The 17274-nt window shown below is 51.3% G+C and overlaps 4 protein-coding genes across 4 annotated transcripts; 3 read left to right on the top strand and 1 right to left on the bottom strand.

The window, feature by feature from the left end:
• Nucleotides 1-4473: 4473 nt before the first annotated feature.
• CPAR01_07843 (base excision DNA repair protein) lies at nucleotides 4474-5631 on the bottom strand (the record flags this gene model as incomplete). The annotated part of the gene is made up of 1 exon (XM_060492112.1): nucleotides 4474-5631. One exon carries the CDS (start codon nucleotides 5629-5631, stop codon nucleotides 4474-4476), a length of 1158 nt encoding a protein of 385 aa, XP_060348482.1.
• A 2203-nt stretch (nucleotides 5632-7834) lies between these two features.
• CPAR01_07844 (uncharacterized protein) lies at nucleotides 7835-9719 on the top strand (the record flags this gene model as incomplete). Its single annotated transcript, XM_060492113.1, has 3 exons — nucleotides 7835-8220; nucleotides 8291-9250; nucleotides 9305-9719. The coding sequence occupies 3 exons, from the start codon at nucleotides 7835-7837 to the stop codon at nucleotides 9717-9719; spliced, it is 1761 nt and encodes a 586-aa protein (XP_060348483.1).
• Nucleotides 9720-11824: 2105 nt separating this feature from the next.
• On the top strand, nucleotides 11825-13771 carry CPAR01_07845 (major facilitator superfamily transporter; the record flags this gene model as incomplete). The annotated part of the gene is made up of 4 exons (XM_060492114.1): nucleotides 11825-12091; nucleotides 12156-12469; nucleotides 12521-12956; nucleotides 13010-13771. The coding sequence occupies 4 exons, from the start codon at nucleotides 11825-11827 to the stop codon at nucleotides 13769-13771; spliced, it is 1779 nt and encodes a 592-aa protein (XP_060348484.1).
• An 804-nt stretch (nucleotides 13772-14575) lies between these two features.
• CPAR01_07846 (carboxylesterase) lies at nucleotides 14576-16801 on the top strand (the record flags this gene model as incomplete). Its single annotated transcript, XM_060492115.1, has 4 exons — nucleotides 14576-14610; nucleotides 14774-14938; nucleotides 15002-15646; nucleotides 15712-16801. 4 exons carry the CDS (start codon nucleotides 14576-14578, stop codon nucleotides 16799-16801), a joined length of 1935 nt encoding a protein of 644 aa, XP_060348485.1.
• Between the last annotated feature and the right edge of the window lie 473 nt (nucleotides 16802-17274).

Genomic DNA, 17274 nt, shown 5'->3' on the forward strand with positions numbered 1-17274 from the left:
ACTATCACATGTATCTTATATATCCTGAATTCGAAGACTCGAACGCATCATCATATCTCATCGACCATAGAATCGCATCATTCAAAACGTTCTTGATTTGTCACAGGATGTCTGCACATAAGCTATAAGTGTGTAAAGTAGAAAGGACAATGACGTTCTTCGTACCATATTTGTATTTTTCTCATGAAGAAAAACAAGGAATGATAGAAAGTTGCACGGGTTTTGAGGACCGGTCGCAATCCGGGTTAGAACGTGTCGGCACTTGACACTCCACCACCAACAGCCTGATTTTCAAGTTGCTCACTTTAACATGAAGTGTGGACTTGGATGCTCCATTTTTGAAGTAGTGTTTTGTGACATCCGGCAAAGAAATTCAACGAGGACGCTTAGATAATTCGATTAAAACTGATCTCGGTTTTGTTATAGAAGGAATGAATTTTGGCAAGCAAAAACAAGTAAGGAGCCTTCGGTCAGTCAATTCTTCCATGCTTGCTACGGTGATTAACACTTAAGGTAGCTGCACCAATGTACAGTCAGGTTTAAGTGCATCTCAAGCCATTGTCTCTGTCCCTAAGGCGCTGCACCCTCCATGCTGCCAACAGCCGGCTCGATTACTTTATTGCAACCAGTACCTTGGCGTGATTGTGGATAGTGGTCAGGAGTGGGCAATTACAGCACGAGCCCGTTGACCCGCAGGCGGGTAGTAAGGTACTTAAGGTAGTCGAGGTAATGGAGTGGGCACCGAGTGGGCTAAGCCGCTAAGGTAGTTCGCACTAAATCAGCCAACCTCAAGGCAACCCGACATGAAATTTGCTTTCTGCTCACTGGAAAGTGCGAATCGTCCTCATTCCAGAAACAGGCCCGCTCACAGGGTCTAAAGCATCAATATTCTCTGGCCTGACATATCAACGACTGAGTTCCATCACCGAATAAACATGTCTAAGAATGGGAATTCTGCATATGTGGGAGAAGACGAACGCCCTAGTTAGGCTTGTATTTGGTCCATTAGAAGGAAAGCGGACGAAATGCGTCCCCTGTGAGGTCGTCGCATCTACCTCGAGATATTAATTCTTCACCTGCAATAATCAGTTTCTTTGACGGCAAAACAGCTGCTGATTGATGGCAATGGGGGCTCGGGTAGGGCTGGGTCCAGGTCCTTCAGCAAGTGGGCATGCACTGGCGAAAAACTCTCTGCATACCTGTACCCTGCTGGATTCAGAGTGGACAGGGATGTGATGCCCCGGCCGCCATTCACCTACTTCATGGCAAGCAAATCATGAGGTCGTTGTCTATTTCTTTGAGTAGATAAGACAAACTTACCCAGATGTTTGGGCAATTCCAATCTCTACCGCCCACAAATACTCCGAAGGAAATGTCGACCAGTGCGGCCAGGAGATTCGAACATTGAACACCCCCGGCTTGGTTGTAGCCCGCATGTGTTCAACACAACGCCAGATTGAGCAGGCTTCCCCTACCACCAGCTAACAGCCATGCCTAAATGTTGGCTTTGAGACCTCACATGCCTGGGTTTCTTGAGTTTATCAGCATCCTAGCAAGAACAGACTCACATGGAAGTCAGCGAGAGTCTGGGCAGCTGAGATTCAAGAACGATACTGGGAATAACAAAAGAGTGCGCCGTCTCTCGACCCACAGAAAACAAAAAAAAACTCCTACCCCTCCACCCCCTTGGCTACAGAGCCCGGCGTCCATACCGTTCAATTGCTCAACTGCACAGGCCGAACAGCCCACGGGCTACATAAGTCGTGGCTTTGCAGGTGCCGCCGTACTGCATAACATGAGCAAGCGATGTGTGCTGTCGGTGATGTAGTCCGGGATGCCACATGCAATCATTTCTGGGGTGCAAGCCTCATAGATGGAATGTGTAGTGACAAGAACCATGAGTCCAATCAAGTAGTTCCTCCATACAAAGGATATATGTCATGAGTCCTTACCTTTCGAGTTTACCGCCCGTTGACGTTGAAACCTCTTGGCAATTGAATATTAGTAAACACCATGCAGCCAGCATGGTGACCATGAACAAATGAAGGAAAATCGTTCATCCAAGGATTTCGGTGGGGTCACCACCACTGCCAAGATGACGCTGATAAAATAGTTTGTCTCACAGAAACAACACCTTTCACACCGAAAACATGATTGCCGTTGCTTACATCTTGTCACAAGTTGTTCATGAGATCTTGTAAGGGAGGTCCATCAACATTCGTCAGCGTCTACTCTATGTTCACTGAGCTTTTCTTTCTTTTGAACGACTGTACTGAGACTTGGAAATTATGTATATAATCTTTCCAGACAGACTCCAAAATGGGTTCTTATTTCATAGACTTTCCAAATCTGCACGGTATAACTCACTTCGAAAGCTCTCATAGAGGCTCCGGCTCATCTTATTGAAATCGATCCCCAACACGTTATCATCATCCTCGGTAAGAATTCCTCGTGACTACGACGCTCTTGGATCACTGCTGATGGTTAGATGAAGACTTAATGAAACACCGTTTTGTTGAGAAAACTGTGTCAAACTCTCGCCTTTAGTAAGCTCATGAGGCGAACTATTTCGATCAGCCTGCAATTCTACTCGTCGCTCGAACTTTAGAAGCGATACTCTGGCAACCACCCATCATGGCAGATCTAGGATTTCCACATGAGGCCTTGTCAGATGCTGAGGGAGAGGAAAGATTCGATATCGACTTGGATGATCTGGAATATTTCACAGACAAAACTAGGGCGTCCGGCATCCTCAACGAATACGGAACGCTAAGTGACGCACTACAATCTACATTGACAGGAGAGATGAAGAGTTTGGTTTCCAGAAACGAGTCGTTGAAACATATTTTTTTCGATCCTTTGAATGCCCCGCTTGATAGCGAACACTCTTTGATCGTTAGAGGAACGCCCCTATCTGTAATCTGCGCCGACCTGGTGCAGAACATTCGACAGTCCACGAGTTCTGAACAGCCAATGTTGAGTCTTGTGTTTTTCTGTAGCCGGAGACGAGACATTTATAAAGGAAACACCGGTGCTTTTATGATTCGGTCTTTTATCGGTCAGAGTATGAGACTGTACGACGAACTCAACTTGGGAAAATTATCATTGGATAAGCTAGACTCCACAGTCCAAGCAATAGCTAAAGAACGAAATGTCAAAGCTCTTTGCAGCGAGTTCGAGGACTTGATCAAGCTCTTTAGCCCAACGACAACTATAGTTTGCTTCATTGAGGGGCTCGGCTTTTGTCGGGACGAAACTTATTTCGAAGGAGTCGCCAATGTCGTGTGGTTCTTAAACAAGCTGGTCTGTGAAAGTCAAAAACATCCCAACATCACACCAAAGTTCAAACTTATTTGTACAAGCCCTCGAGTCGATTGGCCTAAATGCTTCTTTGTTCAACAAACGGGGTTGCCGGTGTTTCATTGAACTCCGGGATATCCCCTTCAAATACACGTTTTCAACTACCTTAAGGTATACGCGGGCCTTATCGACCGGGGCTCAGACCAGAAATCGTTGAATATCATGGAGAGTCTAGATTAGTACATTTGTATTGACTACGGATTATGAAAGAATCTAAAAAATGGAAAGCGGAAAACAAGAATAAAAACAAAAGATTCCGAATGGGAAGAAGGAAGAGACAGAAATGAGAAAAAGTACGAGTTTTCACTACTAGTATCTCCAGTCAGTTTTCATATGAGAAAGCATCAAATTGCTTTCATTCTTATATTTACGTTTCAGGACAAAAGAATACGGGTTGAAGGTGGAAGCATTCTCATACTTTGAGAGCACAGATTCCAGGGAATCACTCAGTCACTCACGGATTATTGGATCCAGATGAAGTACGACTGGCAGCGTGTTCCAAGACATCACTAACAATTGACAAGAGGCTCAAAGTCAGTATCACGAGTTATGGAACGCATCGACAGCCATACTGGGTGGCCGGAAGGAGCGAGTACAAACGACAGACCCTTTTATGGTGCAAACATAGGTCCAGTCTCATTCCGTCGGTGAACTTCAAGTCGCTATTTCAAGTAGAATTATTTGTCTGTTTTGCTTCAAGAAAAGAAAAAACAAAAGAAAAACAGCCGAAAACCTAAATTTAAATTAAAAAAACTATCGCATTATTATAATTTTAATTGTATCGTTATGAAGCCAGCGCTCTGTTAGATTTCTCAACGTACATTTTCAAGCGTCCGCGAGTGTGATTAAACCTAAAGTAGATCAGAAACCTCGCCTTTTCTAACTATTTTACGTGGACGAATTTGTAATAATTCATTGTCTTACATCTACCACCTTAAGGTTTATGTCGGATTAGTCTCATAGCTTATGGTGGTAATGTCCTTGGTATATTGATTAACTAAAAGCCTTGATGTTACTCCTCGTACTGCAAAACAGGGCTAGGTTTATGTAAAGTAGATACCTAATGAATTTCAGACATGTCCGTTTAGAATAACCAACCCATAACAACTGCCTTCAAGGCTCTGCCTCTACTTTGAGATCGGAAGGCTTCCCTTCTTCACTTTTGATCTTTTCATGGCGGAAAGCCTTTCTTAACTCGCATTTTCCAACACTCTTACCACCAGCTTTGCACTCACTGCATACCTTGCCGTGCTTGACAAGCAGGATGTGAAGCCCATACTTGTCTTCATCTGGGATTCTAACATCGAGATGTGCGTGGGTTTCGTCGCGCGAGGCGCTCTTCGGCCGCCACCCCATGAGACCGGTGATTCTCCACACATGGGTATCCACTGCGAACGACTCCCTCTGCAGACAAAAGAGAAGAACGCAACTAGCAGTCTTCGGGCCGACTCCCTGAAAGCTAATGAGCTCCTGCATCGCGTCTTCATTGCTGACATTGAAGAGATGATCGAGAGAATACGAGCCGTACTTCTCCTTGACCTGGTTCAGGATGCCGACAATGACCTTGCTCTTGACTTGGCTCAGCCCACCGCACTTGATGGCTTCCTGCAGCTTGGGGATCCCGCCCTCGACAATCTTCTCCCACTCGTCGCTGCCACCGTAGACGTCGTCCATGCTCCTCTTGGCGCGGGTGGAGTTTGTGTCGCTCGTGTTCTGGCTCAGGATGGTCCTGACCAGCGCATCGAGGACCGACGGCGAGTCTCCGCAGCCGGCGCGGGTTGAAGATGCCTTGACTTCGGCAGGGCGTTCTCGTTTTCCGTGCAGTTTGGCCAGAATGCGGTGGGCCAATTTGCACTCGTCCGGTGTCGGGTGCGGGAAGTCAGGAAAGGGTGACTTGTCAGCGTATTGAGAGTAGGCCTTGAGCTTTTTGGACTTTAAGTCTGCAGGAGACTTTTGGACTTTTGCTTTAGTGTCTGGGCTTTCAGATTTGACGTGTTCCTTCTTGAGTGGTGTCAGGGCTGGTACGTTGGCGAAATCCGGGGACGCCGTGTGGTCCGCATCCTCCGTCTTGACCTTCTTGGCCGGTGTTGAGCTTGCAGCTTTGCTTGTTGTCCGTTTCCTTTTCTCTGGCTGAGGCGTATTCTCCTTGTCCGACGAAGTCTGCTTCACAGACCGACCTTTTTTTGTTGCGCCATTGGTAGCACTCGGGGTGTCTGCTGGCTTCGTGGCAGTCGAGGCCAAACGAGCACTCGAACGGGTTGCTCTCGCCATCGCGATGAAGACAGGTCGCATGCACTGATATGAGTGGATTGATGAGCGGTAAGGCAGTTCGATATGAATTATACACGAAGCGAAGTAGTCAAGATGAGTGGATAAGGCAGGCTGGAAGGTGAGTTCAACGCTGCATGGCCGCTGTCGCTGATCCAGGGGGTTGAGCAATGACGATGCAGAAAAGCACGTTGCCGACGCCATCACCGCGCCCTCAGTGGTGATGTCAACGAAATGGACCCACCGAGATCCACCACCCGCCTCGACAGTCAATGAAAACGCGATGGTTCCTGGCCCGTGCCTGGTCGACACGCACAGACCACGCGATCATGACCACCAGGTTGAGCTCCAAGGGAAGGAACCTACCTCAATTACTCCGTAACGAACGTAGGTAAGGCAGGAGCATCGCGTCGTGACTTCTTCATCGTGTTTTTCGTTTACCATTAAGTTTTCGGAGTTGCCATTGCACCTTCCTTTCTCCAGTTTCTGAGACTCCACCCAATCTACCTAAGGTACCTTAGGTAAGGTACCTTTAACGTACCTACTTGTTCGTCTCTCTCAAACTGGAAAGACGAGCGACAAGAAGAAGGGGAAAGGTCCCCCCGGCCTCCGGTACATACAGATTGTAAGTACGTACCTCCACCTTGCTTGAAGGCTCCCGTCCAGCTCCTCTAGTCCTCCTCTAGTCCTCCTCCAATCTATCCATCAAATGAATATTTGCTTTTTTCTTCTTCGCGCGACCAGCACTTGCGACTTGGCGCATTCACGACCACCTTATGCTGATGCTGCCCTCGAGAAAATCTGTGCCAACGAGTGCAACCTGAGTGCAGCATACCTAGGCCGCAGCCCCCTAAGCCTCTGAAGCAGCCACTCGCATCTCGGCGAATCGCCCTCGTGCCTCTCTCAGCCCTCCATTGCCAACGCATTCCACTTCTTGGAGCACAACCTGTCCTCCACGCACGCACGGCATCATAGGCACTTGGGGGTCGGAATTGATACCTCACCATCAGTGATCACAGCCGGCGACGGGCCCGGAAGGTATTCCCCGTCCTTACGCCGTGACAGACCCCCCGCATCATACACCGGACATCCCTGAGGACTGGCACGTCGCCCACGTGCATGATGGCCCGCTCAAGTGGACTCGCCTCCATCCTAACGGACGTATCTCGTTCAAGAGGGTGTGCTGCAGGGATGGAAGAGCACTCGAATCTTTCCTGAACAGGACCTCCTCTTGCAAAGACTCAATCGATCTGTAGCAGAAGGCATGGATCTCCCATGCTATCGGCCGAACATCCAACTATTTCCTAACCCACCCTGAAGATCAAAACCGTTTTCTTATCGCTTAGAAGGCTGATCGCTTCAGCGTACTGATTTCGAATGCGTTTGAAGATGTCTTGCGCTAGGCCTGCGGCAGAGGATCATCGGGAACGCCTCGACAACTCTGCTGTGCAAATATTCCTCGTCTAGAGACCAGATCGATTGATAAGTGCCTGACGCAGATCGCCAATGGATCATGGGCGCCTAGAATATGGCGAAGCGTCCAAGTTGCGCTACGCAGGAGCGCGCCATGTACGGATTCGGATTTAGACGCGCCGTCACAAGATTCGCGAGGAGAACAAAAGACCTAAATGCCAATGTCCAACTCTAAATGAGCCGGATCATTTGGCGCAAAGCTTCGCATTCGAGCAAACAATGGGCGGCTAGCCCCTACAACACAAGCCAGCAAGATTGAACACTCGCTCTCGACCTCGTCAACCGTAAGCCGAGGCAAACGCAACCTGCAAACGACCTGCTGGATGGTGGCCAGAGGACTGTTCCCCTCGTCGTCAGCTGGCCGGTTCGCCCCGTATCTTTTCTATTTCCACATCGGCATTCTGCGTGTCGCAGGCGAAAGAAGAAACTCCCTCTCTCTCAACAACGCGGGTGCCAGCATGCCAATTTCATCCACCTCGATTCATTGGACAGTCCTCACCATCCCCCAAAGGAACTTTCCCCGCCACAGGCTCTGAGTTGCAAATACATGCTCTTGGCGGTGGTGCAATGCAACCTGGAAATGTCTTGGACACATGCGGATCACACCTAGCAGAGTCGCCAAGATCTGGAAGCGGCTTAGAATGCCAGCCTAGCTTGTATTCGGCCAGCGTCGTGGGCGCAATAAGCGTGCTACTCTCTTGAATGAAAATGCTGCCGCTCCCTCGCCTTCTAGATGCGCTTCCCATCGACTCCAACAACCATTTCATTGTCGGCAGTTCTTGGACCAAAGACAAGCCATCACAAGCACCTCACAAAGCCTCGAGAAACCGTCGAAGCCTCACCCAATCGCTCGGGCCCGCCAACGAGATATGCCGCTGACGACTTGTACAACATGAGTGTCAAGTCCGTGAACGTCGGCCGCTTGAACGCCGTGAACAGCATAGCAAGTACGAATAATTCGGAACCAGAAACCAACCAGCATGGCCACCTTACTCTGTGGCAGTCAATCAAGAGGTGGCGTCGCGTCGTTCTCTACTGTATCGGCATGACTTCCGCCATCCTGATGTACGGCTACGACTATGTCATTGTTGGCACAGTTTCAGCAATGCCCAGCTTTCAGTATGTTTCCTTGCCCTTTGAGGCTCCCTGTCCTTGGTATTGAACCGTCTGGCTAACTAAACCTTTCCAGGCATGACTTTGGTCAACAGCTTAATGGAAAGTGGATTCTGCCTTCACTCTGGCTCGGTCTCTGGAACTTCGTCAGCCCAGGCTGCTCCATGATTGGCTCTTTGATTGGAGGTGTATTCCAAGACAGATATGGTCGTCGAGCGTCGCTTGCATTGGGATCCTTTCTGTCAGCCATTGGTGTTGCTGTCTGCTTCATTTCCAACCTCTCTCCTGATATCCATACTCGGCGAATCATCTTCCTTGCTGGCAAAGGCTTCCAAGGAGGAGCCATCGGCATGGTCATGACGACTTCCCAGACGTACATGTCGGAGATCCTACCGCCTAATCTCAGAGGACCGCTCCTGGCCTTTTTCCCAATCTTCACGCTGCTTGGCCAGCTGACTGGTGCCGTAGTCATCTTTGCGTGCCTCAACCTGGCGAACGGATACACTATTTGCTTTGCATCACAATGGCCATTTTCTGCCCTTCCATTGTTAATGGCGTTTCTGATCCCCGAAAGCCCGACGTATCTCATTCGGAGGAATAAGAATTCCCAGGCTCACAAGGCTCAACTGAAGCTGGATCCCGCTGGTGCCGACCCTGAGGACACTCTCGACACCATCCGCCGCAACATCGAGCATGAAAGGCGACTGACCAATGCGACCTATGTCGACTCATTCCGCGGTGTCAACCTTAGGCGCACCTTGATCATCATGTTCTCCAACTCATTGCCAAACATCTTCGGTCTGACGTTGCTGTCAAAGTCGAGCTACTTTGTGCAAGTCGTTGGCATGAAAGCCAACCTAAGCGTCATCGTTCTTATACTCGGCCTCGTCTGTGGTTTGATTGCCAACATCATGAGCGTATGGGTTCTCTCGAGGGTAGGACGTAGGCGGCTCATTCTAAGCACGCTATCCGTCTTGTCCATAATCTGGACCGCCATGGGAATTGCCGGCTGCTGGTCGGGTCCAGTGATACCATGGTACGTTAACCATAGCCTCGTGGTCGTGAACGCCGCCCTAACTGACTGCAACAGGTACACATCCATGACATTGATAGCGGTAGTCATTGTGGCGGGTCTGGGAGTTTGGCCTGCCTCACACGTTGTCGGTGCCGAAACCTCAGCGCTGCATTTACGTTCCAAAGCCCAAGCTATCGGTTGGTTTACTGCGGGAGCAAACAACTCCATCTTTGGATTTGTGTTGCCATACATCTTCAACCCCGACAAAGGCAACCTTAAAGCCAAGACCGGTTTCGTGTTCGCTGGTCTTTGTGCCCTCGGGCTTGTCATTGCCTTCTTCCTGGTACCCGAGATGAAGGGACGAACGCCGGCTGAAATTGATCGCATGTTTGAGTTGAAGCTACCGGCACGACAATTCCGCCACTGGACCAACTCAGCCTCAGAAGGAGAGAAGAATGGTTCGGCTAGAGTTGAGAACTCTGCCGCGTAGTATTCGGCTGCTTTCTCCCTTACCCTGAATGAACATACCTGCATTTCCATCGCCATCCAGCGACTGCAATGAAGACCAGACTGCGCCTCGCACCCGCCGGCCCCATTGACACTCACCTCAATCCGCAATGAAACCTGCCTGCACGCACTGGCATGGCGTTGCTTTTCATCTGATGATGTCTTTCGCCAAGCTTTGCGCACCGGCCTTGGAATCATCTTTGTCCGTGACCATGAGCTTCTGTTCAACGGCTTTCCACCCATCTAGATTATTGATTAGGCCCCTAGTTCATTTCACCGACGTATTCAAATCAATCGATGCATTGGTGCCGTGAGATATTTCCAGTCATCAGCACAATCTATGCCACGGCATGAAGTAGACCACAGCTCTCTCACCCAGAGGTCAGCAGTCGTGCAGTGTCAGTCGGGTATAAAGCCCGCCTCTGACAGCGCTAAACCTCGACTAGTGACCGGGCGCCCGAACATCAGATCAGCATCGTACGTGTGGCTATCGAAGGCTAGTGGTGCATGTTGCCGCGCGCGCTCAAGCAATTGGCGACTGGGGAAAGGAGGACTCTCTGCAGGATCCTCTCGCTCAAGCAGTATCAGTGGCTGTGTTTCGTTTCTGATTGTCAGTGACGTGAGACGACATGGTCGGGCATTCACAGTCAGCAAACACATTTGCGAATAGCCAGAAGTGGACAAAGCGAGCCTTAGCTTGAATGGAGCAATTGGACGGCACGTCAATTTGCAAGCTGGCCGCCTCTTGCGCTTGACAGGCACCGGATAACAATACTTACCAACCAACGGACCCAAACACTTGTACGACTTACCCGCATCTACCCAGAAAACATATCTTGTAGACAGCCACATTATCATTGGATAAGCGCACGGAAGCGACCGCTCGCTCTCCTCAGTCACCCACCGTCCATGGCCCAAGCAAAGTTCGATGAAAAGGCACATGCCATCAGTTCTCACTTTTGCCGGTAATCCCATCCGGCTGGGAAGTTCCAAGACTGTCTGTTCGAGATCCCGGCCCGATCGTCTGATATCGGAGACAGAAGAACAATAGTCTAGGCCGACTTTCCCATAAGACAGTTCGCGATGAAGCACCGCCACTTGATAGCTTAAAACCACCATGCACCAATGAGGCACGCACGGGTCCCGTCTGTCGGGTACGGGTACGACGTCTCTACCCGGGCCAGCCCCGTCCAGCTTTTTGAGGTCGCATCCCGGTGCTCAATTCCAGTGTCGTGCTTACACCCGCTGGCCTGAAAAGGATAGCAAGCGTCAGTATGGCCGTCATGCTACCGAAGAAGCACTATGCTTGTCGAGAAAGCTGTGCTGGCGTCGCTGTCAGCACTTGAACAGACACACGAGGAAGTTTACACACAATACTGGCCACAGCTGATGTGAGAATAGCCTGTCAACGGTTATTTCGTGAAGATATCAGCTCAATCTTATCAGAACTCCTGAGCGACCCAGTTTGCAGGATCCTACCAAACGCTCAGTGGCCTGAGTCCGAGGCCTTGGGACCAGGATTTCAAACTCTGTGATTGCCTATGCCAGAATCGGCGGTACGTCTCCAAACACCCAAAGCTACCGCCTTTCATATCAGTCCAGCCCTGAACTGTCGATATGGTATCAAAGGATGTTGTTCCGCACTGATCCGCGCGGCATCAGCCAATGAAACAATCGAGAGATGAGTGCGGACGACAGCAAAGCACTCACCGAGCTGCAAGCAAGCAGGCTCGCAGCCCGGCAACGTTGGTTAGCTACTCGCCCCCGAGGACCCAACTGCCCTTTATGGCCCGAACTGTGATACTCTTTGAGGCTCAAGATTCTGCAGTCTGCGGTGGGGCGTAAGCCGGTATGTACCTCGCCAATGTGAGATGCATATGCCAGCGCACGGCAAGCCGGGCCTCGAGCTTGGTCGCCACCCTGAGATGCGAAGCAAGCACCGACAGGGCATGTGCTTCCCAAGATACTAAAGAAGGGCGAGCACCTGCAATTCTCCGTTTCTATGCTCCCTGTGTCTTCAGCTTGTAAATTCTCTCGATATTCTTTGCAAGTTTCGTGCGGCATTGGTCTTGAGCACGATTGCCCAAGATGGCTTACCGACAACAACATGAGAGTGTCCTCTCGACGTCGTCTTACTCTTCGACGGCGTACGATCCGGCCGCCGCTTCGTATACCGCCCTCAAGGAGCCGAAGGAACATGACCAGCGAGGAATCTCCGATCCCATGCTCGTCGACGAGTCGGACAGCATACCAGAATGGAAACCTTCCAAGCACCAGATGGTCATCATCACGACGTTATCCATCATGTCGTTCGTGATTGCCTTGGATGCGAACGTGATTGTCACGTCTTTGAGCGTAAGTCGGCCTTCGTAGCGACGATGTTTTGGTAGCTTGATGCTCACATGCTTCTCTTGCGCAGTCAATCATCCAAGATATTGGGGGAACATCCACGCAGGCTTTCTGGGTTGGCACATCCTACCTAATATCTTGCGCAGTCGCAATGCCTTTCTTGGCCTCTCTGAGTGACATCTTTGGCCGTCCCATCATTCTGATTGGCAGCTTGGTTTTCTTCACTGTTGGAACTATCCTTTGCTGCGTGTCAAACGGTATCGGGCTGCTTCTCGGAGGTCGTGTTATTCAGGGTATTGGTGCCGGCGGCATGTATGTGCTCAGCTTGGTTGTCTTTACCGACATTGTGCCACTCCGCCATCGCCCCAAGTACTACGGAATCATGTGAGTAATGATCTACCCTGCGTGCGCAATCATAACTGACACCATCTTCAGTCAGATGGCGTGGGCTATCGGCTCCCTCACCGGCCCCATCATCGGCGGTGCTGTTGCCGAGCACACCACCTGGAGATGGATCTTCTACCTGAACTTCCCCATCTGTGGCTACTCCCTGCTCGCCATTCCTATCCTCTTGACCTTGAAGCCTCCCACGGCAACTTTCAGCGAGAAGCTCAAGCGTGTCGACTGGCTTGGAGGTTTCTTGTTCATCGGCTCCATGGTGACATTCCTCGTTGGTATTTCCTGGGGCGGCAACGACTTCCCCTGGCGCAGCGCGCAGACCTTGGTGCCTGTCTTCATCGGCGCTGCCGGTTTGACAGTGACTCTGTTCTACGAGCACAGCTACGCGAGATACCCGTTCTTGAAGAAGATTCTCTTCACCGACCGTAGCGCCATCACGGTTTACGTCCTCGGCCTTCTTCAGGGTTTCATTGTACGTACATCACACAAACACGCCTCCGATGATCATTCGCTAACCCCTCGTAGCTTTATGGCCAGCTGTACTACATCCCCTTTTACTTCCTCTCCGTCTCGCAGTACAGCCCTACCATGGCTGGCGTAGCCATGCTTCCCGTCACCCTTCTCCTCCTCCCGGGCTCCATCATCTCCGGCATCCTCGTCTCCCGTTTCAACGCGTACCGCTGGTCCATCTGGATCGGCTGGGCCCTGATGTCGATCGCCTCCGGTCTCCTCATCTACTGGGACGTGGACACCTCCTTGCCCGTTCACATCGTCACCCTCGCCATTGGCGGTATCGGCCACGGCTTCGTCCTCAACGCCCAGACTTTCGTCACGGGTGCCATCGTCGAGCCCGAGAACTCGGGTCACGCCGCGGCCATGTACCTCTTCCTGCGCATGTTGGGCTGCGCCATCGGCGTCAACGTTGGTTCCACCACGTTCCAGAACGTCATGGCTATGAAGCTTGAGCGCAAGGGTATCGCGCAGGATATCGCTCAGCGCGCCGAGGAGTATCTTCTCGTCATCAAGGGCCTAGCAGACGGCACGTTCAAGGATGCTGTCTTGGAGTCGTATGCGTTCGGCTTCAAGGGCGTGCACGGCGTGTACGTCTCGTTGGCGGTGATTGCCTTCTTCGCGAGCTTCATGATCCGTCACTACGATTTGAACAAGATCCACGAGACGGCGCATACGTTGCACCAGAACCGGGTGTCGAGGATGTTTGATACCCGCAAGAGCGCGAGCCAGGGACGACCTCAGCCTATTCCCTCTTCGCCCGGTGACAGTTCGTAGACTTCCTCGGGGTTACGATCATTGAGCTGCGTGAGTGTTATCAGACGCTCAACAACCAGCACCCTTTGCAATGGTATGCATGGAAAGTAAGGATACTTGGGGTCGGGAATACGGATACACGGACACACTTGGCACTGAGCATGGAGTTGCGGTATCATAGACACAGGATATGCTGACGGGGTTGGAAGGGATTGTCATGGGTCATTATGTCTTTTACACGGATAATCTAGCATCATTCATTTACTTGCATATCAACTCATCGCTTGCTGCGTCTTGGACGTGACGACTGTTCATCGCTCTTGAGCATCTGGCTGCTTCCGATCCACGTGATGTCTTTGCGCATTACGGTGTTGTTAGAAACACTGCAATCCTTGAGTGTTCTCTCAACAGGTGGAGAGCACTGAAGGCTACAAGTAGCTGTTTCAAATCCATACGGATACTCGCCAAGCTGCAAAGACGTCGACTGCCTCAAGCAATACCAAGACGACGATCTCTCATAATCATAAACTTTATACAATTAACAACGATATGCGTGGCAAAGGTTTGGTATAACAACAAGCTTCTGACCTTCCGAGGTCCATATCCGGAGCAGCCCATGCTTCAAGGCACATAACTAAAGTAGTGTAAGAACCAATTGCCGGACCGTTCTTTTCCCCTGCCCTACGGTTACAAAAAGTAAGGCGGAAAAAAGGGACTGGCAAACGCATGAGTCGGGCGGAATTGAGTTATTCACATCCTGGCTGGGGTTGTAGTGCGTTTGATGAGCTACTCAAACTCTATTGCGTGTTCCCCACGTCCATCATCATGGATTCACCCGAAGGCGCCGATGTCCGTACGCCGTAGTCGGGGTAAAACTTCAATGAACTCTCTCGCTAGACAGGTCTTTCTGTAGCTGTGGTCGCCTTTTTTGCGTCGCTTTCGTATCGTCCCATGGTCCTCTGAGGTGGCGATATTTCACTCGAGGCACACATCATTAGGCTATTCAGTCGCTACCTAGTCCAGACTCATCGGGGTAGCTACGACAATGAGGGTCCATTCACTCTTCCACATTGCCGTGCCTCTGTTGGCAACCGCAGCTTCGGCCGCGGACGGTCCGATCGTCGACCTGAGATATGCCAAATACCAAGGAACATTCAACTCGACCTTGAATCTCAACATATTCAGAGGGTAAGCCCTCTCAAACAAGCTCTCTCAAATAACAACGCCCTTCACGATCTAACCTCACCCCAGAATCCGCTACGCAGCCCCTCCAACAGGCGACCTTCGCTGGAAACTTCCCCAAGACCCAACATCCAGCGGCACAAACACATCCAACGACACCGTCACCCCAGCCACAGCGAACCCGCCGCGGTGCCCATGGGCCCGCCGCTCCCTCCAATACCCCAAAACAGCAGCCGAAGAAGCCGCTCTCCAGAATTTCGCCTTCGCCGGCGACGAAGACTGTCTCTTCCTCAACGTCTTTGCCCCGGCCGGCGCCACGGCCCTGCCGAAACCTCTCCCCGTGGTGGTATGGATCCACGGCGGCGGGTATAACCTCGACTCTGCGTCCTCGTTTGACTTTTCTTCGCAAATTGTGACGAATAATAACAGCTATGTGGCGGTCGTGATACAGTACCGTCTGGGCGCGTTTGGGTTCCTTTCGTCGGAGGAGCTTCTGAAAGGCGGCGGGGTCGCGAATGCTGGGTTGTGGGACATGGTCCACGCGTTGAGGTGGGTGAAGACGCATGTGGGCAAGTTTGGAGGGGATCCGAGGAGGGTGACGGTCGCGGGACAGTCTGCTGGCGCGGGAGGGGCGTTGTTGTTGGCCGCAAGTGATGTGGCTGTTGGGTTGTTTGATGGTGTTATTGCGAGCAGTCCGTACTTGACTACTCTGCCGTGAGTGACCCCCTTCACCCTTATTGAGGTCTATGTGTAAAGCAAGAACTGACACGTCACAACAGAAAACACGACGGCGATAGACCGACGAGAGCATACAAAAGCCTAGCAGAGCGTATAGGCTGCTCTGCAAATGCTACATCCTCATCCCTTTTCTCCTGCCTCCAGAAAGCAGACTCCCTCACGCTTCAGAATGCAAGCGACTGGGTAAGCACCCAAGGCCGCTACGGCCAATGGGAATGGCGGCCCGTCATCGACGGCAAACTCATCAGCGACACCCTCACGCAAGAGTTGTCTCAGGGGAAAGCCGGCGTCAACGGGCGGCGGGTCCTCACCAGCAACGTCGCGGATGAAGGACCGTATTTTACCTGGCAAAATATTACCACCCAGGCACACTTTGTCTCGTTCCTGCAGAGCAACTACCCCGCGCTCTCGGGGGGTAACGTAACGGAAGTCCTCGCGACTTACGCGCAGAAGCACGAGGCATTCTTGACGGCCAACTCAAAGGATGCGAACAACACGGACCCAGGCTTCAGCACCAACGGTCTCGAATCACCGTACGCGACGACGGTGTCAGACTACGCTACGGGCTGGCAGCAGGTCGCTAACAACTTCTATGCTGAAGCGACGTTCGTGTGTCCCTCGCACTGGCTCGCGAACGCGTACGCCGCCAAGGATGGGGCGAGAGCGTGGCGGTATCAGTATAGTGTTCCACCGGCGTACCACGGCGTTGATATTGGTTCTGGGTCGGCTGTTGATGTGTTGCTTGCGCCGGTGGATACGCCTGGGACGGCGGTCACGACACCTTTGCGGCTGGGGTTGCAGAATGCTTGGAGGCAGTTTATCACGCGCGGGGAGGGGTTGGTTCTTGGTGGCGAGGCTGGAGGAAACGCGACGGTGTGGGCGCAGTGGAAGGAGGGTGGGAGGGGCGTTGCGAGTATGTTGAATGCCAATATGACTGGCGGTGTACCGGTTGGTAAGGTGTCTTCGTTTGATGGGATGGTCAGTCTGAATATTACCAGCTATGCGCCTGGGGATGCTGGCAGTCCGCCGCTGGAGGCTGTGTTAAAGGTCGTTGATGGGGATAGGTGGGAAGATGGACGGGGAGAGAGGTGTCGGTTGTTGGCGGATTTGAGCCCTTGGCTGGCTGATTGACTTTAGGAGTCGCAGACTAGTTATGATATTTATCGATCATGACGTTCAGAGCCTATGAGGAAATGGATTATGGTTCCGTCAATATAAACCTCTGAGTTTGCCCTCGCGTCAACACCAAAATATGCTCGCTAGCGAGGTCTCTCATGAGCTCAATATGCAAAGAACTGACTCAATTCCAGCCAACGGCCCCAAAACTCCTTTCTCCTTCATCGCGTCTCCAAATTTGGACGCAAAGGTTACTCTCTAATAGGCCATCTTTTGGTTAGTTGATGCAGTTGAAGAGTCAAAGGTTCGTTGCCGTTGCCTTTGTTTTGATTCGGCTAATTACCTAATTAGGCATAGCTCCGGATAGTCACCTCGGCATCTCGGCCCCGCGCCTACGGCCCTCGATTCTGTATCTAAAGCGCTACATGCCCTTGACGGTAAACGTAAAAACGCAATCCTCTGAGTGAATGTTCGTCTTTGATTTGCTT

This window comes from Colletotrichum paranaense (assembly GCF_030867605.1).
Source record: "Colletotrichum paranaense strain IMI 384185 chromosome Unknown Scaffold_6.1, whole genome shotgun sequence".
NCBI lineage: Eukaryota > Fungi > Ascomycota > Sordariomycetes > Glomerellales > Glomerellaceae > Colletotrichum > Colletotrichum paranaense.